This window comes from Miniopterus schreibersii (genome assembly GCF_964146895.1).
Source record: "Miniopterus schreibersii genome assembly, chromosome: 18".
Taxonomy (NCBI): domain Eukaryota; kingdom Metazoa; phylum Chordata; class Mammalia; order Chiroptera; family Miniopteridae; genus Miniopterus; species Miniopterus schreibersii.
In genome coordinates this window covers 31,525,503-31,550,903 of record NC_138121.1, presented here as the reverse complement: position 1 = coordinate 31,550,903, position 25,401 = coordinate 31,525,503, and the positions used below count along the sequence as shown (strand labels likewise).

Below are 25,401 nucleotides of genomic sequence, written 5' to 3'. Positions count from 1 at the left end.
ATTCCACCCTCCCTTTTAAAAATAGATGTCAATTACCCTGATTATATATTCTTCAACATTTTATTATGAAAAGTTTCTAACATACAGCACAGTTGAACAATTTACAATGGACACTCAAATATCCACCACTTAGATCTTACATTAACATTTTACTGTTTGCTTTATCTCACATCCACCTATTACTCTATTCATCCATTAATCTAATTTTTAAATGTATTTCAAAATAAAATACAGACATTGGTATACTGTCCCCTAAATACTTCAGTATGCATATCTTTAACTAGAGTTCAATATTTGTTTTTCTTGAGGTAAACTTTACATACAATGAAATTCAAAAATTTCGCTGCATTTTGACAATGTGCACACACCTGTATAACACAAATCCCTACCCCGCATGGGACTTTTTATATGGCAGCCCAGGGCTCCAAAAAGAAAGGGAGAGAAACAGGTGGAAATTGTATCATCTTTTCTAATCCAGTTTAGAAATTTAAAGCAGTATCACTTCCTCTGCATTCTGTTTATGGAGGTAGTCACAAAGTCCTACCCAATTTCAAGGAGAAGAAACCTAGATTCTACCTTTTGATAGGAAATGTTTCAAAGAACTCACAGAGAAAACAATTGTTTTTTAATAGTCCAGATGGATAATGATAGCCTAGACTAGGGTGAAGGCCATGAAAAGGGCAGAAGGGGTTAAAATCTGGATAGATTTTAAAGGCAGGCCTGACGGGACTTGCTGGTCAACTGACTGTGGGTGCGAGGAAAAGGGAGGAGTCGAGGATGACCATGAGGCTTTTGGACTGAGCAGGAAGAATGAAGCTGGGGAGAGTGTGGGAGGGGCAGGCTTAGGGGAAGACTGGCAGCTCAGTTTAAGACCTGTGCAGTTTGAGACATCCCTTAGACCTTTGAGTGAGGACAGTGAGCTACAGGTAGCAGGATATAGAGGCCTGACATTTAGTGGCCAGGACTAGGCTAAAGATAGAAATTTAGGGACTATCAGAACAGAGATAGGGTTTAGAGCCATGAAGCTACAACAGCACCTGGGGATGAGTGTAGATGGAGAAGTCAAGGCCTGAGCCCTAGGACACGTCAAAGTGACAGGTTGCTGATGCTAGAAGCAGGGAAAGAAATGCTTCAAGGGGGAAGGGATCCATGCACCAAATGCTGCTGCTGGTTCAAGCAGGATGTGGACTGAGGACAACCATTGTCCAACACTCTGATAACCCCATTAGCTTCATGCCAAGAGGACAGTCCTTCTGTCTCATCTGAGACAGGAGGATCCATTCTTGAGTCAAGGTGAGTCCCAGTCTTGCCTGGATCCTCTCCCCTGCCTTGCCCTCAAAGAGGGTGAAATCAGAGGAGATTCTGTGTCACAGATCAGTGACTATGGTGGGGGTAGGGCAGGACCCGGGGAGGAGCAGGGAGGAGTCATTTTCCTAAATTAGCATGACTCTTGGCCTTTCCAGAACTCTTTTCTCAGAGACAACCTGTAACCTGAAAAGAGCATTTCATTGAGAAAAACAGAATTTGTACACTTCAAAGTCTTCTGGCCTCAAGTGAGGCTCCTTCCCTCCTCAGCCGCATGCTTGGGGACCTGGGGGGTGATGTAGCTGGAGGAGACCAAGACCCTGGGTCTTCAGTGTAGCCCAGCAGGAGGGATAATTGCGCATCCACTTTCCTGGAAAAAAGAAGCCAGGCAGTAGAGGCTGAGGTATGTGCTCAGGAATGGGGTCTGGGGCTGTGGACGGTTCTGGGAAAGGGGTTCAAGAGATGTGGGTGCCCAGCCCGGCGTGGCTCAGCAGTTGAGCATCGATCTAAGATCCAGGAGATTTAGGTTTGATTCCCAGTCTGGACACATGCTGAGGTTGCGGGCTGGATCCCCAGTCAGGGGCGTGCAGGAAGCAGCCGATCAATGACTTTCTCCGTCATTGATGTTTCTATCTCTCTCTCCCTTCCTCTTTCTGAAATCAATATCTATTTGTTTTTTAAAAGAGACAGGTGGGCACTCGACTGTAGTCTCAGAAGATTCAAGGGCCTGGTGTCGTAAGTCCTGGAGATAGTCACCTTTTCTGCCGCCGCAGCTCCGCCCTCTGAACCCTTAGCACCTGCAGTACAGGGTCCTCCTGGAACTCGCTGCCGTCGGAGTCTGGGGGGAAAAGAGCGAGCTCCCGGGGGCTGGCCTCACAGCGTGAGGGGCAGCCGTCGGGACCCCAGCAGCCTCGCCTCCGCTCACCTTCAGCAGCCTGCAGCAGCCGGGCGGCCTGCAGGAGCAGGTCCTCCGGGGGGGCGTGGCCAGCAGCCGGGGAGGAGGTGACCGCAGGCTCCGGAGACCCCGCCTTGAGCAGAGGGGGCGGGGCCTCGACCCGTGTGGAAGCAACTTCAGCCGGAGGGGGCGGGGCCTTGCGCTGAGGCTGCCGGCCTTCCCGGCAAAGGGCCGGCCCCGCTGCGGGGGCCGTGGCCTGGGCACCCCGAGGCTCAGCCTCAGGCCCACAGGGTGGGGTCTCCGCCTCAGGAAACCGTGAATCAGGTGGAGCAGAGGCGACTTCAGAGCAAGGGGGCATAACCTTGGTTTGAGGGTGTGCGGTCTTGATTTTCGGAGATTCAGCCAGGGGTGGAGGCAGGTCCTTGAGGCGAGGGGGCGTGTCCTCCAGGCCGTTGGGGAAGAGCCGAGCGGTCACTACTTGACCTAGAGGGCCTCGGAGCTGCGGGCCAGGCCCCTGGTCAGCCACCCTGACTGGCCCAGAAGATTCTGGACGCCGGGCTCTACCCTTCCGAGGCTTGGGGCTCTGCTTCTTGAGCGGGGCGGGGCTGCACGGCGCAGGGGTAGGCAGGGCCTGGGGGGCGGTAGGGGGAGCAGGAGTAGAGACCCAGGGCGCGGGGGGGATGCCCCCAAAAGGTACCCAGGGTGCGGTCTGTGGGGCCCAGAAAAACCCATGGGGGTAGGGGCCCTGAAAGATGTGTGGAAAGAACCCTGGGGGGATAGGCGGCCTCTCTGCACAGATGGCTTCCTGGGGACCAGGCCGGGCCACACTGCCCCAAAGTGGGATGCAGTTAGGCTGTGTTCCCAGGGAACCAAGGGTCTCCACAGGGGCAGGTGAGTTCTGCTGACAGATGGGGACAGGGACCTGAGGGGGAGAGAGAGTGTCCTCAGTCCCACTCAGGCCCCCCTTCCTCCAACTTCCCTTAGGATCCCCCTCAGCCCCTCAGGTGCCTCCCTCCCCCAGCTCACCGGAGTAGTGAGGGCAGAGGTCCCTGGCGGCACCCAGGTTCCGTCACCCTGACCTCCTCGAGCCTGTTCAAGCTTCCGCCGCTGCCGCCACTGGTACAGAATGTCATCCTCTGGCCGCAGGGGTGCCTGGGAGGAGACCAGGGCTGGAGCAGGAATGAGGGCTGGTGCCGGAGTTGCTGTGGGGTAAGTAGAGGGAAGAATGGGTAAGACGGGAGCCGGGGGATGAGAAACCAGGTGACAGCCTATGCACACACCCTTCAACTGTGCCAGTATTCACACAGGCTCTCCGGATAATGTCCCAACTCCTGTCTGGAGTGGAAGTGGGGAAGGGGTAGAGTCAGAGGAGAGAGGACTCATGGACTTTCCACCTTGTCATCATTCAATTCTTCCTTCATCAACAAATGCTTATGAACTCTTACTGTTGAGCCAGGCAGTGTTCTGGCTCAGGACAGGGCCACTGGCTTCCTCAGTCCAGGAGGGCAAAAGGACATCTTTCCCATTACCCAGAGCATTATTTCTACAGCGATGATCAGTAGGGCTACCGCTGTCTTTCAGAGAAGACTGACCATCTGGTGCTGCACAGAGAAGGGGGCATCATCTCGGACCTCTCTCTCCTCACCTCACCTCTATATCCCCCAAAAACATGTGTGAAGAGAATCCTGTGATTCTACTTCCCACTTCCCTTTACTCTGCTCCTCAGGCTCTGGCCCAAGCCAAACTATCAGCATCTCTCACTGGCATGGATAGCAGCCAGGGGGTTTGTTAACACTCAAGAAAGATCATGTACCGTCCCTGCTCAGAAAGCTCTCGTGGCTCCCCAGTCCTAAAATAATGGCCAAATGCCTCCCCAGGCCTACATGGCCCAATGTAATCTGACCCCTGCCAATCTTTCCCTCATCCCATACTACTCTCACCTCTGGCTCTTGCCTTTTCTCGTTCATTGTCTGCACCACGCTTCCTCCCACTTCAGGTCCTGTGTTCATTCTAAAGGGCTCTTGTCCCCACCTTCATCATTCAGGTCTCCACTTAGATAGCATCTCTCTTGGGAAGGCCTTCTCTGAATTCCCAGCATCACAATCCTCTCCTGCTTACATTTCACATTTGTTTGTGGGGTTATGCAGCTTCTCTCTGCCCTACACTCACTATGCTGTGAGAAGCCTGAAGATAAGACTATGAATGGTTGGTTCACTGTGGAATCTAACCCTGCTCACAGGGCCTCATACACAGTAGGCCGCATATACATGAATGAATGAATAAATTTGATCTGCAAAAAACATCATGAAGCAGGTGCTAGTTTTATCCCCATTTTACAGAAGAGAAAACTGAGGCTCTGAAAGGAAAGGTGAAGCTTAGATGCAAGGAAGAATCAGACAGGCAAGTGCTTGAGCAGGATCACACAACATGCATGAACACCTCTCTGGTTACTTGTGCTTGCCTATCCCCACTCATGGGAGCCCTATGAGACACACAGAGCACCTGTCCTGTGCTCCACTGCATCCCAGGACCTGGGCACAGAGTAAAAGTGACAATGATGGCAGTAATAGTAACCCAGGTCCTTAATCTCATCTCGGAAATCTTGGGGGCAGATATTTGTGAGTTCAACAGATTGCATGTTTTAGCAAAATTGCATGGTATGCACAGTGCAGGCAGGGGTCTGATGCAGTACACCTGACTCAAACACATTGGTATTTGGTTGAACAATATGCAATTGCCAATATTTAATCATTTTTTACTTACAAAGGCAAAATTTCCTATGGTTCAATGTAATATGTCCATAGCAAAAAGTACGAAGTTGCCCAAAATGATAGGTAGATAGGTAGGTAGGTACATAGATAGACAGATAAATAGATAGATAGACAGACAGACAGATAGATAGATTATAAATATCCTTCTTATTGTTGAGGTCAGATTTTGCTGTCAAATTAAGCGTGGTGCCAAATTTGCAAAAAGCCTTCTGATTTTGGAGCTTTGAGTTCAGAGAGGCAGAGAGGATAGAGAGAACCTGTCATATTAATGATTGCTACTATTAGCAGAGTAGTGCTAAGAACTCCTTGTATTCACCAACTAATTCACAGCACCCATAGCAGAAGAGTCAATTATTATCCCTGTTTTAAAGTTGGGGACACAAGGAAGGCCCAGAGAGGCCCAAAGTCACATGGCTGGTTAGTGGCAGAAGTGGGATTCACACCGACTGCCTTCAATCCTTGCTCTCCAGAACTCACCATGTGCCGTGCAGTCAGAGCCCTTGCTGGAGTCAGGGGTGACGGTCATAGAGGAGGGAGAAAGACCATCAGAGCTGTCAGGGAATAAGGAATTGCTGGAATTGCTGGGGCTGTGGGAGGAGGAGGAGACCGAGGCCTTGCTGTAGGAAGAAGACAGAAGTGAGGCAACAGGGGTCTCAGAGGCAGTGGGTGGGGCCTGGAGTTGTAGGAGTGGGAGGGTGATGGGGGCAGGGAAAGCACCTGTGTTTCAGCAGCCTGGCAGCTCTGCTTTGCAGGCTCAGCATCTCCAGGTCCAGCAGGGATGAGTTCCATGTGTTGAGGCTCTGTGAGGTGAGAGGGTCAGAGGCCAGCCCCCATCCGAAGGCTGCTCACAAAAGGGCTCCAGACAGAGGGCCTGGAGCACACATCTGCACTCCACCTGGTACCCTCACATGCTGGCTTAGAATCTGCTCTTCCTTCTCAGGGAAGGGTGACGCTGTTTTCCTCTGTGGATCCACCTCCCTCCCCCAATGCAATTATTGTCGTAGGAGAAGGGTTGACCCTACCTTCCTGATCAGGCATGGCTAATCACAACATTCTATCCTCTGTTTTACAGCGACTGTGAGCCAATGAGAGTAAGCCCTAGGGCTTTGGATGGAGCTAATGGAAAAGTCTCCTCTTTCCTAAGGACAAAATAAGTTAGAAGACTAAAACTACTGGGGCCATCTTAGCTACTTTGAGGGGAAAGTCTGCCTGAGACTGAGCCCAACAAAAAAGAACAGAAAGCCAAAACAGCTGAGTTCTTCCCAATAGTGTTCAAACACCTGGATCCAGCCATGCCTGAAAGCACCTACTTTTGGACTTTTTAATTGCATTAGCAAAAAAATCCTCTTTTTTTGTTGTTGTTGCTTTTTGTTTGTTTATGCTTCCTTGAATTGGGGATTGACTCTAATTCTATCCCAGGGCTGGTGCTGTCAGTTCAGGTAACACAGGGGAAGGAGGAGATGGGGATGTCACCTGCTTTATTTCCTGAAGGGGGGCCATAGCCTTAGCCTGTGATGCACTGGAAACCTTGGCAAAAGTTGGGACTGCTGTGTTGAGTCTTCCTTCTGGCTTACTGGCTCCTGCTGAGAAGCCCCAATTGACTTAGGAGGACCAGGAGGAGTGGCTACTGAGAGCGCTGAACAAGGAAGGTTTTAGGCCAGGAGGTGGATGGGACTGAAGCAAATACCTGCTGCAAGTTGGCTACTAGGGTCTGGACATTCAGGTCGCAGCCACCAAAAGTCAGCTGGGGTTGGGCCTGCAGGCTGGCGTTCCTCTCGGCTTGTGGGCTGAGCCTGGCGGAACCGGTTTATGAACCTGTGGGCATCAGAGAATGGGAGGCAGGTGGGGTAAGGAGAGTCAAATAATAATAACAATAATAATCACAATAGCCAATGCTTACTGAACACCATGGCAGCACCTGATAGTTGTCCCTCAATATCCATTCTCTTTTCTTATATAGTAATACAATATTAGGTAAGACTAGTACTGGACACATAGCCACTCTTCCATAGATACATTTACCAGGTACCCTTGTAGCTTTATGGCCATGTAACTGGGTTCTTGACTAATAGGGTATAAAGAGATGTGATTCTGAATAATGGATATTGGGAGCCATTTTGGTCCATGAAGGAAAGGGCAACAGCCTGGGGGTTGGAGGGCAATAAGATAGAAGGAAACCATCTCTGACACCTCAACTAGGGGCTGTCATATCAACCCTGGTTGCTTCTGCCTGTTAGGTGAGGGAGAAATAAATACTATCTTGTTTAAGCCACAATTAATTTTGGACCCTTTGTTATGGCAGCTGAACTTGTGTCCTACAAATCCAAGTGCTCACTATGTGACAAGCATTGTTATAGAAGCTTTACAGACAGTAAGTAACTCACCAAAAACTTAAACAGCCCTAGGGGAAATGTTATTCATATCCCCAATTTACAGTCAAAAAAACAAGCCAAGATCACACAGAGAATGAAAGAGCTGGGATTTGAACCCAGGCAGCCTAGCTCCAGAGCTCTTAACACACATGAAGTATGGTCCTGAAAATGCTATATAAATAGCATTGGCTGTGGTGATTATTACAGGATGCCTCCCCCCACCCTCCAACCTTTCTTGCCCTCAGGGCTGATGGTACTTACTTGGCCACCACAGAGTCACCAGTGTCAATCAGGGTGGGTGGTGGGGAGGCACCCATTTGTTCCTCAGTGGTGCTGGGTGGGGATGGGGTCCCTGAGCTGGATGGCCAGGACTTCTCAAACAGCTCAGGGGAGTTGGGATCCGTGGCCAGAGCCTTGGAAGTTTCTGGGATCCTGGATCTCTGGGACCTGGATGGGCTCAGGATCTAAGATAGGAGAAGTGGGGAGAAGAAAAGGTGACATCCCTGTAGGGAACAAAGACACACATGAAGTCTTAGTCCAGAGGGGAGGAAATGCATCTCACAATGGTAACAACTCAGAGTAAATGAGGCTGTGATGGTGGTAGAGGACTGGATAAGGGAGGGCCACGGGGAGGGGAGGAGGGAGTGTCCCTTAATCTCTCACCCGCATCTCTTATCACAGGTCTTCACTCCCTTGCTACTGGGCTGGCACATAGGACTCTCCGTGGGGTGTCCTCACCTTGGGGTACCACGTCTAGCTTTGACCCAGGGGAGCATCCCCAAAGGGGCAGTCTTGAGTGGAGAAAACTGGGAGGCTGCAAGGGGAGAGTGAGATCAGCTGGGGAGGAGTAGGAGGTGCGGGGTGCAGAGGGTGCATCAGGGTGGGAGGATAGGAAGAGAAGAGCAGAACAGACTACAGTTCCCATGGATTCCTGGAAGAGATGGACTATAATTCCCACGAAGCACCGCTGCACGTTCAAGATAATGATACTGGAGGCAGGATTCCCACTAGCCCTCGGAGCAGTCTCAAGAGAACCCAGGAACTGCTAACCGGTGGTTCTCAACACCGGATCCAGCCTAGTTGTCTTTAAAAAAACAAAACAAAAACAGATGCGTGGTCCTCACCCCAGACCAAAAGAATAAGAATTATCTGGAAGCAGGAGCTAGGCATCTGTATCTTTTTCATAGCTAAACCCAAGGACCGTACATTTCCCATAAGTCCTGGGGACACTAAAGAAAAAAAGGGTAGATGGACTACAATCCCCATCAGCCACTGGGCTCTGCTTAAGCAAGAAAGTAAAACAACAACACCCATGAGAGTCTGGGGGAAACTTCAAAATTAAGAAACTTAATTCCCAAGATACCCCTGGACACTCTTAAAAGAAAAAAAACAAAAACAAACCCTTGCGGCCACTAAGAGGGCTGAACAGTAAGACGCTATCGGACCCCCGGGATGGTGAAGTCTAAGACTGGAGCAGCCAAAGCTGCGGAACAGCTTGGGAGTTGTAGTTCCTCGCGATTGAGGCGCCACTCCGGACCCGGCAAACCTGACCGAGGTTGTGTTGCTCTCACCCTGGTCTTACCCAGGCCTGCTGTGGTCCCCGGAAGAGGGATCGGACTCACCTGCGGTTCATCCCGCAGCTACCTCAGCGTTTCCGCCTGCTCCCCTCCGGCAGCGTGCGGCTCTCGGTCGCTTAGCAAAGCCTCTCCGTCGCTTAGCAATGCTCTACCAGCCCCGCCCCTCCCGGCCGGTGCCCTCGCGGGAAGATCGCAGCCTCCAAAGCGACCAATGATAAAAATCGGAAAGCGGCCAAAGGGAGGGTGTCTCACAATTGGCTGTACCGCCAGCCTGACTGAGAGAGCGTGTTTGATTGGAGAACCATCCAGAGCAGCGGTAATTGGCAAGCCTGTGGACCAATGGAAAGAATGAGAAACTGTGCTAGAGGTTAGGCGGGGCTTCTAAAGTACTGCTTCCAGGCAGCCTGGTCTTCCAGCCACGCCCCCTCTTGCTGCGGGAATTTCGTACAGACTCCATTCCAACAGCCGTTTTTCCCGTTGCAGGGAGAATCGGGGAGACTCTCTGTCCCCTCTAACGGACGTCCCTCCATCAGTCGGACCCGCAGGCCCGTCCCGCCCGGTCACCTAACTACTTCCGTCTTGCTGCAGGAGCAGCTGGTTGCGCCAAGTGCCAGGTCTGGGCTCCTGGCCAGGTGGCGGGATCAAAACGAGCTATTTCGGGCCAGGCGCGCGGCCCCCGGGGGGTCAGCCTGGACTCTTCTTGTCCACGTCCTCTGGCCGCTGCTCACCTGGCAGACCCCGCTACCCCGCGCATCCGAGGCTGAGTCAGAGGCACAGAATTAGGCCCGGCTTGCCGGGGGTGGGGCTGGAAATAGGGTCTGTCCTCTGTCCTCCTGACAGTTTGGCTGGTCCACCGCATTCCCTGTACCCAGGATTCTGCTCTTAAGACTGCCATCTGCGTCATCTCCAGAGCTGCCTGCGGGGCGGGGGTGGAGTAAAGGGACTGGGAGCTCTGCAGAGGGTTTCTCCGGCCCTGGGTCCCAAATGCCGCGCGGTACTCCCCATTCCGGCAAGGCTCCGCCTCCTCAGCCTTAGTTTCCCCTTTGGGAAATAGGAGAATCTTGATACCTCTCTGGCATCCAGCAGGAGCTTAATAAATGGCCAAGTCATTGTTGGCTTTCTAAATAAGGCTCTGTTAGTGGCTGGGCTGGCCGCGGTCCGAGTGTCCCCGGGCGGCCCGCTGAGGGGCGGACACCCGGCATGCTATAAAGCAGCGGCGGCGCACGCGGGAGCACCGCAGAGCTAGAGCGGAGCAGGAGTAGGATGGAGATCCCCGTGCCCGTGCAGCCGTCTTGGCTGCGCCGCGCCTCGGCCCCGCTGCCCGGGTTTTCGGCGCCCGGGCGCCTCTTCGACCAGCGCTTCGGCGAGGGACTGCTGGAGGCGGAGCTCGCTGCGCTCTGCCCCGCGGCGCTGGCGCCCTACTACCTGCGCGCCCCCAGTGTGGCGCTGCCTGCCGCCCAGGTGCCAGGCCTGGGGAGGGGCTCTAACCCGACCACTTCCAAGGCTTGGGGTCGTGGTCACCCGGAGGGCGGTGAGGGAATGCCCTTGGCTTTAGGAGGGATGAAAAGTCCGGCCACTCAGAGGGGCTTCCGGAGTTCCCCGAGTACGGAATCTTAGAGGCCAGATTAGAGGGGTCGGAGGTCCCCGTCGGTCTGAGGAGGGCCTCAGTTCTAAAGGGACTGATAGGGTGAGGTGGTCACTCTGAGGGGGGAGTTTTGGTGACTTTGAAGGAGGCTAGTAACCCAGGGAATCTGGAGGGGGGGAGCCGGGAATGGGAGCCCAGTCATTTTGAAGGGCGGGCGTAGGGGCTCCCAGTGACTCCTGCGGGGAGGAAATGTTTTGTTCTTGGGGATGAGAGTTTGGAGACTGTATGGGGTGACCCCATGTATCCTGGAGAGGCAGAGGGGAGGGTCTTATGACTTGAGAAAGGGGGAGGCGGCTGGCCACTCTGAGAAGTGGGGGAGGAGTACTAGTAACTGCTGTGGTCCCGTGACTCGAGTGGGAGGTTACGACTCTGGCGTTGGGAGAAGCATCTTGTCATTTTCTGGAGGGGGGGGCGGAGCGTGTGTGGCAGTAAGGGCCTCAGGGGCTCTAAGATAAAAGGACTTGAGTCAGTGTCCACGACTATGGTGTCCTTGACACTGGGGGTGGCACTCACTTTGTGAGGGCGGAGGTCCCTGACCTGGCAGGTAAAGGGTGCCTCATTCCTCTGGGTAAGAGGATGATGAGACTAGTTATTTGGGATCAGGATGAGGCCATCCACAGCTACGAGTAGGAAAGGGGGCTCCCCAGTTTCGGAGGCCAGGGTAAGCTGCACTAGAACCTACAGGGGAGAGGCCTTGCTTGGGTCCTGGGAGCCCTGCCCCGCTCCATGACAATGGGGCTGTGCGCAGGTGCCCACCGACCCCGGGCATTTCTCGGTGCTGCTGGATGTCAAGCACTTCTCGCCGGAGGAAATCGCCGTCAAGGTGGTTGGTGAACACGTGGAGGTGCACGCTCGCCATGAGGAGCGCCCGGTGAGCCCGCTGCTACTGGCCGGGGCAGAGCCAGAACCCGGGACAGGACCTGCTGGCCTAAAGGAGGGGGGTAGCAATAGGGAAGGGCTGGACATTCAAGCCTCTCTGCTTCCAGGATGAGCACGGATATGTGGCTCGAGAGTTCCACCGCCGCTATCGTTTGCCGCCTGGAGTGGACCCTGCTGCCGTGACGTCAGCGTTGTCCCCTGAGGGCGTTCTGTCCATCCAGGCCGCACCAGTGCCGGCCCAGGCCCCACTGCCGCAGACACCCGCTGCTGCCAAATAGGGGTCTGGGTACGCCTGAACCCTGGGATCCACCTCAAGCCACCTCTTTTAAAGCCGACCTGACTCCGCCCAACCAGATATCCCGAGCTCGCCAAGACTACCCCCACACACCCAATCTGGGATCCAGCGCAGACCCAAGCTAGACTCAGCCCTGGTAACCTAGGCCTTCCCACTGACCTCCTCTCACAACCCCTTGTTTTCAAACCCCAACACCACCTTCCTAGCTTCCAGACCCTACAAGCACAACCCCTCAGCCTAGTCTCCCATCCTCACTAACCCCTTTCATGGCATATAAACCCACTCAAAACTCCGTTTCCTTCTCACTCGTCTATGAAAACATCTCCACTCTGACACCACTTTATGATATAGACAGCCCTGTCCCCACCCTAGGCCAGTCAAGCACAGTCCCCCCACTCCCAAAGTCCCAGACTGTAGACTTCCAACACCAGACCATCCAGGCCTGGTCTTCCCCTCATTCCAACCAGACACTCCATTCCTTGCCCCCCACCCCCATCTTCTGACTTGAAACCTCAGCCAGTCACCTTCAGACTCCTGAATCTCTTTTCTGACCTTCACCCTTGGAAACCTATTCTAGGCCAACCAGGACCCTCAACCTCAAAATGTAGATACCCTGCCCATCTCCCCAGACTCTACAATGTCCTAACCGCCATCTCTAACTTTACCAAAGACACCCCAGTCTTGACCCCTAAGTCTCTAAACACAGGCAATCCACCTTCCACACGCCTCCTCTTATTTTTCCAACACCCAGCCCAGCAGCCACTTTCTTTGATTCCCCACAATCTTTCTTTCTCTGCGAATTCCCTACTGCCCCATCTACTCACTCCCCCAATAAATATGCTAGAGCTGTGCCAACTGCTTTATGTCTGGGCTGGGAAGGATGGGCTGGAGCAATCAGAGGACAGCGAGAAGAGGGGAAATGTTTATTGGGGTGGGGTCAGGGGAACATCACTGTCGCTCATACATCTCCCGTAGGATCTTCATGCTTTCTGAGTAACGAAGCTGGTTCCGATGAGATGCCTCCTTCCACCTGCAGTGGGAGAGGGGAACCAGAGGGAGGACTCAGCAATTGGGGCAGAAGCCACAGAGGAACAAGCAGGCTGGGGATGCTCACCTCTGGCGGATGCGTTTCCAGCGCTGCATGTTGCGGTAGATGAGTGTGGAGGGTGAGGGCTCAGGCTCAGAGGGCTGTGTGGACAGACAAATTAGGCTGGGTGGCCATGCCCAAGCCCCACAACATATGTCCCATAGCCCCAGGCAAGCCTTGCAGACCCACCTCATCATCAGGGGTACTCTGTGTCTCGGGCTGCAGTGGGGATGGAATTCGGGATCTGCAGGCATCTCCTGGTGACCCAGGGGCTGTGGGAGGAGGCAACTTGTACACGTCACGACTCTTGCTGTTGGTGACTTCTGAACCCTGGGGACACAAGAGCCCCATACCAGGCCCCAAAGAGTCAGAGCCCAGGGCCAGGGGTATGCATTTTATCCCTCCTGCCTGTCCCAGTGACAACAAACATAAGGGTCTCACCAGGGTCCTGTACTTAGGAGTCACGTCTGAAGGATGGGGACCTTACCCAGCTTGGGGGTCAGGTTTGTCTGCCCCAGGGATCCCTGTCTTCTCATGTCCAGCCCAGGGATCCCCATCCACCCCTGCCCAGCCACACCACAGACTCCCATCTATGCTTGCATAGCCCAGGACATCCCCATCTGCTCCCTTAGATCAGGTGGCTACACCTGTTTACTCTAAAGACCCCTCTCCAGCCCCCCAGCTCTTGGGGATCCCGATCTTAGAGGTCACACATATCTGCCCAGGTGAATTCTGTCCCTTTTTCTCCCAGAACAGTTAACCATGTCTGTCTGCTCTGGTGAGCTCTATCTATACTCTCAGTCTAAGGGTTCATATCTGTGTGCCTCACTGGATCCAGGAGACATTTAAGGGACACACAAATCTGTGCCTGTCTATCCTACAAGGAGAATACCGTGTGACCATCTACCCACTCCCTCCCTGGTTGTTGGGCAGGGGCCTACCACCCATCCCACCTCCTCATCCTCAGGCAGTGGGGGCAGCGGTGAGCTGGGTGAGCGTTCGCGCTCACGCACTGTGGGGCTGTTGCGCATCCAGGCACGGCAGATTGGGTACAGCGGTGTGTTCTCACTGAACTGAGCCAAGTCCACACTCCGGTCAAACAGCTTAATCACATACGTGTCTAGGGTGGTGGGAGCGGGAGGTATGTGAACATGCTTACATAGCCCCCTATCGCTGACCGCCCTCTAGGGCTACCACCTACTCACTAGATCGCTGTGGCCCTCCTTCAGCCAGCCCATCATCCATCTCCCTCCTCTTCTTCCTCCGCTGGTGTGGGAAGCGGGCTGATGGCCTGTGTGGGTTGGGAGAACATCAGGACCAGAGCTGGGGACCTCTCGTCACCTGGCTGAAACCCCTGCCACCTTACCGTTTGCCGGTGGCCACAATGGAGCAATCCCTGTGGGGAGAGACAGGGTATCAGCAGGCTGACCCTGGAACAAGTGCTTGCTCAAAACTCCCCAAAGGACACCATAGGGCTACTGAGATCAAGCCTGAAATGCTCACATGGACCCCACTAACCCTGTAGGCTTTGTGTCCCACCCACACCCCTGGGGCTCTATTTGCCAACCATGAGGGGACCTAAGTTTCTGCTGCCCCAGGGTTTCATACACATAGAGTGGTTAAAACTGTGGTGGAGGAAGTACAGGGCAGAGCGGTCAGTGCTTGGGTGAGTGAAGCCATTCACTACAAGCCCTCAGATACGGATTCCACCAACAAAACTTACTTGCTGTGGGTGTCTGAGGGAGTCTTCCTGGCTTCCTCATCCAGACGCTCCCTGGTAGCAGAAGAGAACTGTGGGCTTAGGGTTCCAAGGGCCCAAAGTGGGAAGGCAATGAGTGGCCTCTCCATTGGGCTCCTTCCTCCCTAAGCAAGGTTCTGGGGTCCCACCCAGATCTACCCAGGACCAGAGGGCCCAACCTGCCAGGGTCCCCAACCCTCTCTGACCCCATGCCGGTCCAGGTCCCAACCTGTCCATGTGACTCTTCTCCAGTAAACACTGCAGAACAGCATCCAGTTGGTTCCGGGCCTTGGCCATCTCCAACTCTGGGGAAGAGGGTACCAAGCAGGAGTCAGTTCCCAGGCCCAAGCAGGTGGGCAGCCAACTGGGCTGTGGAACGGCATGCACAGCCAATCCTATGGCCAGGCCCAGGCATGCTAAGAGTGCAGTGGGCAGACTACTGAAGCAATGAGCAAGAGCTCTGGGTTCCTGGGCTGTTCCACCTAACGCAAGTCACCTTACCTCACTGAGCCCGTTTCCTCATCTTGAAAAATGGGTCTCCAAATGACACCTATTTGCTAGGACTGCTCTGATATTTAAATAAACCTATGTTGTATGTGAATCTCTTAGCAAAATGCAATAATAAGTAACATGCACACAGTGCTTATTATGTGCCAAGCATTGTTCCGAGCATATCACACATATTAACCCACTGAATTCTCACAATAACACTGGTAGGTACATATGATTTTTATCGCCATTTTATAGATCATGAAACTGAGGCACAGAGATGTTAGGTAGTTGCCCAAAGTCACACAGCTAGGAAATTTCAGGGCTAAGGACTTGCACCCAGGCCAGCTGGCTCCACAGCTGAAATTAAAAGGCAGGGACTCCAACTGGGTGCAGAATCTAGGCCCCAGATATGCTTCGTTTGGATAAGGCAGTGGTGTTACTTTAAATCCAAATTAAATCTGAATCAGCTCACAACATTTAATTGGGAGACTTCACCCCAAATACCCATTTTTGGCTCCCCCCCCCCACGGGAAATAAAATCTGGGCCCACTTTCCTGACCAATGAGGTAAGGTGACTTGTCTTAGGTGGGACAGCTCAGGAACCCAGAGCTCTTGCTCACTGCTTCAGTAGTCTGCCCACTGTCACATGCCCTGCAGCCTATGTATTTGCCTCCCATCATCACAGAACTTAAGGAGTTAATGATGTTATAAATATTCTCCTCTCACCCTGGGAGGTGTTTGCTCTCCTCTTCCAACTAGTAGGTGCTCTGGCTCAGTGCTCAGAGCCTGGAAGGACACTTGGGGATATGCTTTGACCAGCCCTGGGACTTCCTGAGGAGACCAGAAGATGCAGGGATTCCTGACATCGCTCAGAGGAGAGACAGGGTAGGGGGGTGGGAGCAGCTGGGATTCTAGCAAAAAGCCTTGTTCAGGAGCCAAGGTATGGATCATGCCCACATCTCTTTCCCTAGCCTCCACTTCTCTCCTGAACCTCAGACCTTGGGATCCCATGGACTCCTGGACACCTCCTCCTGGATGCTGCACAAGCTCCTTCCTCCTACTGGGTCCCACACTGGCCTCAGTGTTTCTCTAAACTTACCCTCTTTCCTGCCCCCATCTCAGGGTAGCCCCACTGTCCCCCAGTCCCTTCCTGGGACTCAACATGGACACCCCCTCCCTCCTCCTTTCCAACCCATCAACCCCTGTCCACCTAGCCTCCTGAGTTTTTCTCCCACCTATCCCAACCCTCCCCTCCCCACCCTGGTCCTTTTCCTTCCTTCTTCCCCTGGGCTCCTAACCTCAGTCTCCCCTTCTGATCCACCCTCCACAAGGTGGCCAGTGAAATCTTCCTAAAACCAACCCTGATCCTGATCCTGCCCTTAGAACCCTTCATGACTCCACAGCATCCCCAGGACAGAGCCTGAGCTCTTCAGCCTAGTGTTCACAAGCCTCCATGACCGACCTACCCACACCATCATCGTGGTCAGGACCCCTATACTTTTCCACCCACAATTTTTTTTTTTCCATTTGAGAGGCATCTTTATTAACTCACGCCTCAGTTCAAAACCCTCCCTTGGCTTCCCATTTCCCTCAGAGCAAAAGCCAAAGTTCTAACCAGGGCCCACAAGATCTGTTCCTCTCCCCTCCCCTCTTTGCCTCTATCTCCTCACACTCTCTACCTCACTCACTCTGTTCCAGCCACACTGGCCTCCTGGCTGGTCCTGGAACAGGCCAGACAAGGCTTCCACCTCAGGGCTTTTTCAAAGCTATTTCCTTTGTCTCACTTGCTGTTCACTCACATATTCTCATGGCTCTCTCCCTCACCTTGCCTCACTGCAGATCTCACGTTTTCTCTCCTGCTTCATTTTATTACCACTTATACCACCTAACATCCTACACCATTTTATTATATTTTGCCTGTATCCTGTGCCTCTCCCACCGCCCTAACATGCCAGTCCTGGGTTCCCATGAGCTCAGCCCCAAACCAAAATGACTTCCTCTCTCTCAGCTTCTGTTTCCCCATCTACCACATTTCCGATTTCTAGGATTCTTGGGATACAGTGACTGCGAGGAGTAAAAACTTCCTTGTACTTCAGGCACTGAGTACAATGCTTGACTCATAACCACCGCTGGCAATGTAAAAACTGAGGTACAGCCAAGAAAAGAGTCCTTCTCAGAGTCACTGGGCTTGGAATCCCATGTCTTACCGCACCACACTGCCCAAGCCACCACCATTCAATCTCAAAGCTATCTTGAGCAAAGACCGGAAAGGTATGCAGGTGGCAGAAATCGCTCGATGCCCGACACTGCGATAGTCAGAAGCGCTGCAAGGAGAAGTCGAGTCGCAACAACCCTGTCTATCGGGACTCCCATACCCTGATCAGTCCCGTGCTCCTCTACGGGCCCCTGATCTCGGAGTCCTCACCTGATTTCTCCACTTTCACCTTCACCGGGAACATGGTTCGGGTCTGGGGTCTGGCTAGCTGGGTCAGAGGAGCCCAAAAGGGCCTAGGGTCACAAGTCTAGGCCGGAGGCAGACGGAGATTGGTCTAAAGACAAGCTTCGTGTGCCCGAGGTTTTCCGCCCTGAGCAGCATCGGACCGGGACTGCCGCCGCAGCCACCACCTCTAGTTCCCCTCTGGTGCTCCGCCCCCACCGGCAGTCGCTTATCCCCATTAGTCAGTGCAACCGTCGATCTTAAACCCTGACCAATTGACAGCTACCGCCATCTGCTCTTAGCTCTAAGCCCCACCTTGCTGAGGACCCGTTTCCGGAAACAAACCAACGACATCCCGGAACGCTTTCTGGGAGGTGTAGTTCTCAGGAGACTCAGCCGGAGTAACAGCGCCTGCGCCGCGCGAGGCACGGTGGGAGACACAGGATCCGCGCATCGCGAGGACTCACGGAACTTGTAGCTCTGAATAAAACCCACTTAGGTATTAACGGTACTTATTTAACTGTGGAAGTACCTCTTGCTCCGAATTGGAAGACAAGTCTGGAGTTAGGCTTCGTTCCCTCTAACTGAGCACTCGCTAGGTGCCAGCTACCTATTAATCTCTTCAGGCACAACTTCATTCCCTTAGCAAATATTAGTGTGCGAGTAACTCTTACAGGCATTGGGGACCAGCAGTGTACAAAATAAACAAAAATATTTGTCCTAATAGAGTTTACGTTTTGAGGATGGGGTAAACAATAAAACACTGAAATTTTAAATAGTTTGGTTTAAGGAAGCTTTCTCTAATAAAGCAGACATCTCCTTCAGAAAATGGGAAACTTCATTTTACCGCGTATGTCTTGACCCAGATAAACTCCAGGCAGTAGCACAGTGGTCCACTATGCAGATGAGAATACTTAGGCCAAATGGGAAAGTAATGTTTTCAAACTCACATACTACCAGTACAGGATAGCAGCCCCTAGTAATAGAAACATTATTCCTTTCTTACAGATTTCCCATCTGTAAAATAGGTTTCCGAAGCAGAATAGTTCCTATTTCAGGGGGTTCTGAGTAGCAGTCAGTGAAAAAATGCACATAACATGTGAAGCACTAACCCTGGAAAAAAGTAAGCATTCAATGAATGTTTCTGACTATTAATAATCATTTTCTGTTTCAATGTCCAAAAGATCCCAGGAAGTCAACATAGAGAATTAGGGTCATTTATTGGGGGATGTCAACAGTATATAGGAGACAGGAACAGTATTAGGGGCTTGAGATTGGGCTCAGAGTAGAGGAGTCCATCCTGGGAGAATTTGATCAGGTCCCAAGCCTGTGCTGAAGAAGTTGTCATGGGGTACCCAGGGGTATGGTGAAGGAGAGGTAGTCCCCAAGAGCGCCCCAACGGGGCCGGTAGATCTGGAATATGGTGATCCAGGTGGTGAGTATAATCACCCAGAAGAGGAAGCCCACAGCTGAGCGCCAGACATCTGTAAGAGGTAACAGGAGTGGGGAAAGTTGGCTTCCACCTGCTCTCTGGTCACCTCCGGACCAGTTTTCTCTTCTCTTCCACAGACCCCTGGAATTCTGGAACTTCCATCATCCCATCCTACCAAAGCTCCACATCGCCCCCCTCCCCAGTGGCCGCCTTTCAACAGTGCCCTGGACTCACAGCCTTTGATTTGGCTCTGCTCTGTGTATGCCGGGACAAGGAAGGCCTCTCGGAAGAACCAGAAGATGTTGACCAGCCAGAGAAAAGGGAGGAAAGCAAACCCACCTAAAGAGAAAAAAACCAAACTGGGACATAAGGCAATGAGTATTCTCCCCAACGCCCACCTAGAGGACTTATTTGGAAGATCCTCTCCCACACCCAAGTTCAAATTGAGATCTCTGCTATTAGGGACTTAGGTATTGAAGCTCCTCCCTGGGATCCAGGAATCTGATTCCTCAGCCAACTTTCTCAGGATCCAGAAGTCCAGTCCCCAACTCCCCCTCCTCTCTTGGGACCAAGAAGCTCTTAAGGCCCAGCCTTCTCCTTCCTCAGGACCCAGGCCCTTCCCTCAGAGCCAGCGCTCCCAGCCGCTTCATCCCTTAGATCCAAGAATCCAGCACCCCAGACCTTATTCCCGTCCCCTCTCGTCTCCTGGGACTCTAGGAGACGCCCTTACCCAGGTAGTACTTCCGGCACAGGTTCAACTTCTCCTCGTTGGACACCCGCTCCAAGTTCATAGTTGCGCTGGGGCCGGGTCGTCCCGAGGGTCTGAGGGGCAAGACCCAAGTCTTCACACTGTGAGATGCAAGGATCGCGAAACACGCCCCTTTTACGACAAAACAGAGATAAATTGAAGGGTGCGTTTGCTGAAAGTAAGGCACCCCCGCCCACACCAGCAAGCTGATTGCGTTGAGACGCTCTTTACGTTTATAGGGGTACGTGAAACGTCCCCCATCTCACCAGTGGAGTTTACTTCCGAGGGGTGGATGCCTTTGCCGCTTTCAACTACGGAAGTTTGCGTGAGATGCCGCAAGTATCTCTGGAGTTTGTAGTCTTTTTTGATAGGCAGCGATGCACGCATGCGCTTTCAGGGAATTTCGATCGGTGATTTTTGCGGATAAGGCGCAGGCCTCCAGCGCGCAAGCGCACTAGGGGGGTTTCTGAGCGCGTGCCGAAGGCAGCGAAGAACTACGCTTCCCAATGCTCTTAAGCAACGGAAGTGACTTAGGGCCCACCGAGTTGGAGGATTCGGGCAAAAATGGCTGAATATTTAGCTTCGATATTCGAGACTGAGAAAGACAAGTGAGAACGGGCCCATCGGGGTTGCTGGGCCGCGTGGCACGGTGTTTCTGGGGTATCCCGCCCTCGGTTCACCTATGTCTTTGCACCTCTTCCAGGGTTAACTGCTCTTTTTACTTTAAGATCAGGGCCTGCCGGCATGGGGACCGCTGCTCCCGGCTGCACAACAAACCAACTTTCAGCCAGGTGAGCCTTGGCACGGCGCCTGAGGGGTTAACGCCTCCCTGCCGTTCCCCTCTGTTGTCTACCGTCACGAGGTCCCGCCTTTTCCGGATTTCTTAGGCCCACCCCACCCTGCCGCCCGGCTTTTCCCTAGTCGGACCTTTGCAAGTTCCTCCCCCGGTCTACACCCCTGGGTTGTCTTTCACTTCTCGGTCTTCCCTCTTCTTGGTTTCCTTAGGGACAAGCCTGGCTGATGCACTCCAGAGGCTTCCCCAACTCCTTTGTACATAGCCCTGCCCTCTTTGCTCAGGCCCTGCCCCTCTTAACTCTATTCAGACCGTAGTGCTGCTCAACCTGCATAGGAGTCCTCGGAACACCGCCCAAACTGCAAAGGGATTGCTCTGTGAGGGACCGTTTGTTGGAGGCAAGCCGGACAGCCCTCATCAGGCCACTCTCTGATTCCACCCTACCCCCTCAGGTCATGTGAGCGACGTGGAGGTGCAAGAACATTATGATAACTTTGAGGTGAGGGTTGGCAGAGGTGGGCTGAGTTTTTTGTCGTCCAGGAACTCAGCTGAACACCTCCTGGTCTTCGCAGGAGGTGTTCATGGAACTGCAGAAGTATGGGGATATTGAAAAGATGAACTTAGGGGACCACCCCGTGGGCAATGTCTATGTCAAGGTGCCTGCTTTCCTCCCATTAGAGCCCAGAGGTAGAGGCATTTCAATACCTAAAGGTCACCACTGAAGCCTCATAGCTTGAGGTCCATCACTAAATCCAGTGTAGCCTCAGAGCTGCTAACTAATCCCCTGAGGTTTCTGAATCTGAATGCTGACCCTTACCGACTTCCCCCTCAGTTTCCGAGTGAAGAGGATGCTGATCGGGCAGTAGATGAACTCAGTAACTGCTGGTTCAATGGGCAGACTGCATGCTGAGCTGTCTCCTGTCACCGGCATCCAGGAGTCATGCTATCTGCAGTATGAAATGGGGTATGGCAGTAAAGGGGCGGGATAGGCACCTGAAGTCCCAGACTCCTGTGTGTGTGTGTGTTGGTGGGCTGTCAGTGATAATGGCCCCCTCCATTCATCTATCCTCAGCCCAGAGAATGTACCCACGGTGGCTTCTGCAACTTCATGCACCTGCAACCCATCTCCCGGAACCTCCCGTGGCCGCTCTGTGGGTGGGAACCCAGGTGCAGGTATCTCAGGACCAGCCTGCCAAGACTTCTCATACCCTAAGGCTCTTATATCCTGAGATGAACCTGATCCTTTGCCTCAATAACAGTATCTCAAACCTTTGGTATCCTAAGACTAACACTGAGCCCCGTTCCAAGACCAGCATCTAAGTCCCAACCCCCAAACCACCCTGAATCCCAAACCCAAGACCAGCTTGGATCTCTAATCTTGAGGTCGGCCCCTGAGCACCTATCCTAGACCACCCCCAGGAACTCTAGTTACTTCATCACCTGCTCTGCCCCATGCCTCTAACCCACCTCTCCCCACTCCTATCCCCATACCCGGCACCATTCCCAAGGAAGAAACCCACGACATCCCCTAGACCACCAGCATGGCCAATTCTGAGATCCTGGCCCTCTTGCCCTCCACCCCTAATGGGTAGAAGTGTTCCTGGCCAGGACCTCTTCTCAAAGCTCCCTCAACTCCACAGGGCCATCTTCCACAGCCTCTGGGGTCTACCACCCCACCCTGAATAAAGTTCTGTATTGCAGATTTTAAGCTTTGAGCGTAGCTTGGGTTGGAGTTTCCTTCCACCCCCACATCTGACGAAAAGGGGAAGTAGGTGGGGCTCTAGCCACAACTACAGCCGAAGAACTTAAATTTTATCAGACTCAGAGTCCAACGCCCTAGAAACCCCCAAGTGGGACTGTTGGGGGTGGGGGCGCCTTCGTGCTGGAAACTTCAGTACATCCATCTGAGGCTTTTCAAGGGGAAGACGCCTGGTTGTGGCAGATTGGAGGAATCCCAGTACAGAAGAGATTGGGGTTAGAAGTTAAGGTAAGGTTGCTCGAAGTTGAGTGGGAATTTTCAGTAGATGAGGGCTGGGTCCTCCATCCCCAGTTCCCTGAAATGGGAGTCAGTAATACCTAATACTTAAGCTTACCATATGCCAGGTCCTGTCCTAAGGAGCTTCATTTCTAGTAAGGATTTTTTTTTTAATCATTTTTTACTTTTCAGTTACAGTTGACTCTAGTAAGAGTTTTAATTCTCCACAATAACCCTATGAGACAGGTGGTATTCTCCTACTATATGGATGGAACATGGCAGAGATGGGATATGAAATCCAGGCAGTCTGGCTTCAGAGCCCTTGTTCCAGCAATCTTAAGGCCTTGTGGCCTCTGATAATGGTCCAGGAGCTGGACTGGGAGCTTGGGGTAGATTCCTGGCTTTTGCAGGAGCCTGGGGGTCCTATGCCTCCACATCCACTGTTTCCTTCTCCCTGGTTTCCTGTTAAAGTGGCAAAGGTGCTTGGCCGGAAACCCTGTGGTCGTGGTCCCCCAGGCTGCCTGCTGGGATGGGGCCCCAACGCCTCCTGTCTGCTGTGCTGTTCCTGGCCCAGGTGGTGCCTCAGGAAGCCTCCCAGCACTGCAGCCGGCTCGAGTACTGGAACCCTGACAACCTGTGCTGTGGAAGCTGCCTGCAGCGCTTTGGGCCACCCCCATGCCCAGGTGAGAAGGGACAGGGTATATATCCATGTTTGGGCGGAGTAGGGGGTGGTAGGAAGCTGGTGAAGGAGCAAGGTTTGGGGGGCCTGCTTCGGAGTTGGGGTGATGATAAGGCAGGTATGGAGGCTGAGCCTGTGAAAAAGGGTTACATGAGGGCCACCGAAGGGTTGTGGCCTGTTAGGTGGGATCCAGGCAGTGAGGAAGGGGTGAGCTATACAGATCAATCCCAACATGGGCAGAGTGTGGAAGCAGATGGGGTGTGAAGGGTACAGAGCCTATGGAGAGGGTTTTTTGTTTTTTTTTTTAATATATCTTTATTGATTTCAGTGAGAGGAAGGGAGAGAGAAACATCAGTGATGAATCATTGATCAGCTGCCTCCTGCACACCCCCGACTGGGGATCAAGCCCGTGATCCGGGCATGTGCCCTGACCAGGAATCGAACCTGGATCTCCTGGATCCTAGGTCGATGCTCTATCGCTGAGCCATGCCCGGTGGTGCTGCAGAGGAGGTTTTGAGAGAGACTGGCAGGGCTAGTGTAGGGATGGGAGAATGGAGGGGTGAGCACTTCCCACTGATGGGTGGGATGAGAAGTTCTGGGATAGGACAAAAGGGGAAAGGTCCTTTTAGAGGAGGTGGGGCTTGGAAGCCACTTATAAGACCCTGTCTCCAACTAGACTATGAGTTTTCGGAAAATTGCGGGCTCAATGACTTTGGTGATCACGTAACGCACCCCTTCAAAAAGTGTCCTCCTGGGCAGTGCAACCCCCACAACGAAGAGCTATGTAGCCTCTGTGGCGGAGGAGCCAGGGCCCCCATTCCAGCGAGAACCCAGCCGCGCTGCAGAGAGGTGCTGGTCCGGGGTCGGGCTGCTTGGGCAAGGGTTCAGCCTGCCAGAGGTGGGGTGGGGTGTGGAGGGCATGGTTTGGGATTGGGTGGGCAGAGTCTGGGTCAAAGGTGGTGGTATAGCCCCACTGAAGAGGATAGAGGTGGGGGCATTGTATCTGGGGGTGACAGCTAGGATTATAGTAGTATGGGGGTCTGGATCAGGTGGGGATGTGGCTCTATGGAGGGCTTATAAGGATGGGAGATTTGGGCAGAGGGGGCAGGAGCAGGGTTTGCCTCCTGCTTTACTCCAACCCCCTATTCCCAGAGGCCGGCCCCTGCTAAGGAGACCTGCCTTCTGAAGCCTGAAACAACCAGCATCCTAAGCTCCCAGGAGCCCAGCTCACCAGCAATTTCCATCCCCTCACCGACATCTGAGCACACCGTGCAGTGGCAGGCCCTGCTGACCTTTACCCTGCCTCTGGTGTTGGTTCTGCTCATGACCTCAGCAGCCATCCTTCTGTTTGCCCTGCAGAGGCGCAGACCCTACCACCCCTATCCTGGCTTGCTTTGCAGTGACTCCAACACCTCTCAAGGCCCTCTGGAGACATCAAAGACAGGTGACTCATGGAAGGTTTCTCTGCTTCCACTCCTGGGGGGGTTAGTCCCCGACATGCCAAGGGGAAGGACTGGAAGCCCCTAATTCTCCCCCTCACTCCTCTGTCTCCTAGAGCTGCCAAATCTGGCATCACAGCCCCTGTCCCGTCTCCTGGATGAACTGGAGGTGCTGGAGGAACTGATTGTGCTGCTGGACCCTGAGCCTGGACCAGGTGGGCCACTGTCCTGTGGTACCACTCGACACCTGGCTGCAAGATATGGACTGCCTGCTGCCTGGTCCACCTTTGCCTACTCACTGCGACCTAGTCACTCGCCTCTGCGTGCCCTGATTGAGATGGTGGTGGCAAGGGAGCCCTCCGCTTCTCTGGGCCAGCTTGGTGCACACCTGGCTCAGCTAGGACGGGCAGATGCCCTGCAGGTGCTGTCCAAGCTTGCCTGACCTGGGGCTCACCCAGCCTAGTACTCTACAGTAAAGGTTCCCTTGAAATAAGTGCCTGCTGTGTCCTAGACTCATTATGAGCCCTCTTGAAATAGTCTTAATTGGGCCAAGACTCAACAGACATCCTCGACCCCACCCCCCGAAACGGGCCCATTCTGTCCCACACAAGACCAGGTATGGGAGAGCTGGCTTCATGTGCCTCTGGGCAACCCAAGAGACTTCATCCACAGACACCCAGCTGGATTCTAATTTATAATATGTAGAACATCTGTTGCTCTGAAGCCTCGACAGACCCCATAATTTACTTCTGATTCAAATAATGGCCTCTCACCCACCTGTTGGGGCTGATGGGCTTCCTTGGCTCAGAATGGGTGTGGGGCACAGAGAAATAAGAGCTCCT

The 25,401-nt window shown here is 53.2% G+C and overlaps 5 protein-coding genes and 1 long non-coding RNA gene across 41 annotated transcripts; 3 read left to right on the top strand and 3 right to left on the bottom strand.

Moving 5' to 3' along the window:
- Positions 1 to 48: 48 nt before the first annotated feature.
- On the bottom strand, positions 49 to 9,172 carry PROSER3 (proline and serine rich 3). 10 transcript variants are annotated; one of them, XM_081118021.1, is made up of 11 exons: positions 8,926 to 9,172; positions 8,082 to 8,157; positions 7,605 to 7,807; positions 6,659 to 6,786; positions 6,445 to 6,554; positions 5,689 to 5,771; positions 5,449 to 5,588; positions 3,227 to 3,402; positions 2,231 to 3,122; positions 2,062 to 2,143; positions 49 to 1,675 (listed from the first exon to the last, which is right to left on the bottom strand). In XM_081118021.1, the coding sequence occupies exons 3-11, from the start codon at positions 7,658 to 7,660 to the stop codon at positions 1,534 to 1,536; spliced, it is 1,809 nt and encodes a 602-aa protein (XP_080974147.1). In that variant the 5' UTR covers positions 7,661 to 7,807; positions 8,082 to 8,157; positions 8,926 to 9,172; the 3' UTR covers positions 49 to 1,533. The 10 variants fall into 10 exon arrangements, with proteins under 10 accessions (XP_080974147.1, XP_080974142.1, XP_080974145.1 ...); XM_081118016.1 differs by having other exon boundaries at positions 6,445 to 6,551; positions 8,007 to 8,157; positions 8,966 to 9,172; XM_081118019.1 differs by having other exon boundaries at positions 8,966 to 9,172.
- On the top strand, positions 2,400 to 6,451 carry LOC308547511. Its single transcript, XR_013997516.1, has 3 exons — positions 2,400 to 2,820; positions 3,185 to 3,409; positions 6,044 to 6,451. It is a non-coding gene; the product is annotated as an uncharacterized lncRNA (long non-coding RNA).
- Positions 9,173 to 9,840: 668 nt separating the features above from the next.
- On the top strand, positions 9,841 to 12,598 carry HSPB6 (heat shock protein family B (small) member 6). Its single transcript, XM_081118008.1, has 3 exons — positions 9,841 to 10,381; positions 11,314 to 11,436; positions 11,552 to 12,598. Exons 1-3 carry the CDS (start codon positions 10,184 to 10,186, stop codon positions 11,720 to 11,722), a joined length of 492 nt encoding a protein of 163 aa, XP_080974134.1. The 5' UTR covers positions 9,841 to 10,183; the 3' UTR covers positions 11,723 to 12,598.
- Positions 12,599 to 12,647: 49 nt separating this feature from the next.
- Positions 12,648 to 17,704, bottom strand: LIN37 (lin-37 DREAM MuvB core complex component). Of its 5 annotated transcripts, none has more exons than XM_081119571.1 (10): positions 17,482 to 17,704; positions 15,783 to 15,887; positions 14,794 to 14,869; positions 14,550 to 14,600; positions 14,193 to 14,222; positions 14,032 to 14,117; positions 13,780 to 13,946; positions 13,016 to 13,156; positions 12,854 to 12,927; positions 12,648 to 12,769 (listed from the first exon to the last, which is right to left on the bottom strand). In XM_081119571.1, the coding sequence occupies exons 3-10, from the start codon at positions 14,859 to 14,861 to the stop codon at positions 12,688 to 12,690; spliced, it is 699 nt and encodes a 232-aa protein (XP_080975697.1). In that variant the 5' UTR covers positions 14,862 to 14,869; positions 15,783 to 15,887; positions 17,482 to 17,704; the 3' UTR covers positions 12,648 to 12,687. The 5 variants fall into 5 exon arrangements, with proteins under 5 accessions (XP_080975697.1, XP_080975699.1, XP_080975696.1 ...); XM_081119573.1 differs by having other exon boundaries at positions 13,016 to 13,098; positions 17,482 to 17,691; XM_081119570.1 differs by lacking the exon at positions 15,783 to 15,887.
- A 990-nt stretch (positions 17,705 to 18,694) lies between these two features.
- Positions 18,695 to 20,098, bottom strand: PSENEN (presenilin enhancer, gamma-secretase subunit). Of its 2 annotated transcripts, none has more exons than XM_081119567.1 (4): positions 19,940 to 20,098; positions 19,656 to 19,805; positions 19,160 to 19,264; positions 18,695 to 18,977 (listed from the first exon to the last, which is right to left on the bottom strand). In XM_081119567.1, exons 1-4 carry the CDS (start codon positions 20,058 to 20,060, stop codon positions 18,838 to 18,840), a joined length of 516 nt encoding a protein of 171 aa, XP_080975693.1. In that variant the 5' UTR covers positions 20,061 to 20,098; the 3' UTR covers positions 18,695 to 18,837. The 2 variants fall into 2 exon arrangements, with proteins under 2 accessions (XP_080975693.1, XP_080975694.1); XM_081119568.1 differs by having other exon boundaries at positions 19,905 to 19,986.
- Positions 20,099 to 20,124: 26 nt separating this feature from the next.
- Positions 20,125 to 25,353, top strand: IGFLR1 (IGF like family receptor 1). 22 transcript variants are annotated; one of them, XM_081119554.1, is made up of 10 exons: positions 20,143 to 20,281; positions 20,402 to 20,464; positions 20,777 to 20,965; positions 21,299 to 21,430; positions 21,539 to 21,639; positions 22,386 to 22,453; positions 22,913 to 23,124; positions 23,797 to 23,969; positions 24,273 to 24,564; positions 24,676 to 25,353. In XM_081119554.1, the coding sequence occupies exons 7-10, from the start codon at positions 22,971 to 22,973 to the stop codon at positions 24,999 to 25,001; spliced, it is 945 nt and encodes a 314-aa protein (XP_080975680.1). In that variant the 5' UTR covers positions 20,143 to 20,281; positions 20,402 to 20,464; positions 20,777 to 20,965; positions 21,299 to 21,430; positions 21,539 to 21,639; positions 22,386 to 22,453; positions 22,913 to 22,970; the 3' UTR covers positions 25,002 to 25,353. The 22 variants fall into 22 exon arrangements, with proteins under 22 accessions (XP_080975691.1, XP_080975692.1, XP_080975680.1 ...); XM_081119565.1 differs by lacking the exon at positions 22,386 to 22,453 and having other exon boundaries at positions 20,125 to 20,281; XM_081119566.1 differs by lacking the exon at positions 22,386 to 22,453 and having other exon boundaries at positions 20,127 to 20,281; positions 20,919 to 20,965.
- The last annotated feature ends 48 nt before the right edge of the window (positions 25,354 to 25,401 follow it).

Coding starts and splice junctions, on each gene's coding strand:
- PROSER3 (XM_081118016.1), bottom strand. Junction 3,403..5,448: donor CTCTGACTGCACGGCACATG/GTGAGTTCTGGA, acceptor CTTACCCCACAG/CAACTCCGGCACCAGCCCTC. Junction 1,676..2,061: donor GAGCTGCGGCGGCAGAAAAG/GTGACTATCTCC, acceptor TCTTTTTTCCAG/GAAAGTGGATGCGCAATTAT.
- HSPB6 (XM_081118008.1), top strand. CDS start 10,184: ATGGAGATCCCCGTGCCCGTGCAGCCGTCTTGGCTGCGCCGCGCCTCG. Junction 10,382..11,313: donor TGGCGCTGCCTGCCGCCCAG/GTGCCAGGCCTG, acceptor GGCTGTGCGCAG/GTGCCCACCGACCCCGGGCA. Junction 11,437..11,551: donor CTCGCCATGAGGAGCGCCCG/GTGAGCCCGCTG, acceptor CTCTGCTTCCAG/GATGAGCACGGATATGTGGC.
- LIN37 (XM_081119569.1), bottom strand. CDS start 17,515: ATGTTCCCGGTGAAGGTGAAAGTGGAGAAATCAG. Junction 14,870..17,481: donor GGTGAAAGTGGAGAAATCAG/GTGAGGACTCCG, acceptor CCTCTTCCCCAG/AGTTGGAGATGGCCAAGGCC. Junction 14,601..14,793: donor GAGAAGAGTCACATGGACAG/GTTGGGACCTGG, acceptor TTCTGCTACCAG/GGAGCGTCTGGATGAGGAAG.
- PSENEN (XM_081119567.1), bottom strand. CDS start 20,060: ATGCGTGCATCGCTGCCTATCAAAAAAGACTACAAACTCCAGAGATAC. Junction 19,265..19,655: donor GTGCCGGAAGTACTACCTGG/GTAAGGGCGTCT, acceptor TTTTCTCTTTAG/GTGGGTTTGCTTTCCTCCCT. Junction 18,978..19,159: donor GCAGAGCCAAATCAAAGGCT/GTGAGTCCAGGG, acceptor TACCTCTTACAG/ATGTCTGGCGCTCAGCTGTG.
- IGFLR1 (XM_081119562.1), top strand. CDS start 21,333: ATGAACTCAGTAACTGCTGGTTCAATGGGCAGACTGCATGCTGAGCTG. Junction 23,970..24,272: donor CCCAGCCGCGCTGCAGAGAG/GTGCTGGTCCGG, acceptor CCCTATTCCCAG/AGGCCGGCCCCTGCTAAGGA. Junction 24,565..24,675: donor TCTGGAGACATCAAAGACAG/GTGACTCATGGA, acceptor TCTGTCTCCTAG/AGCTGCCAAATCTGGCATCA.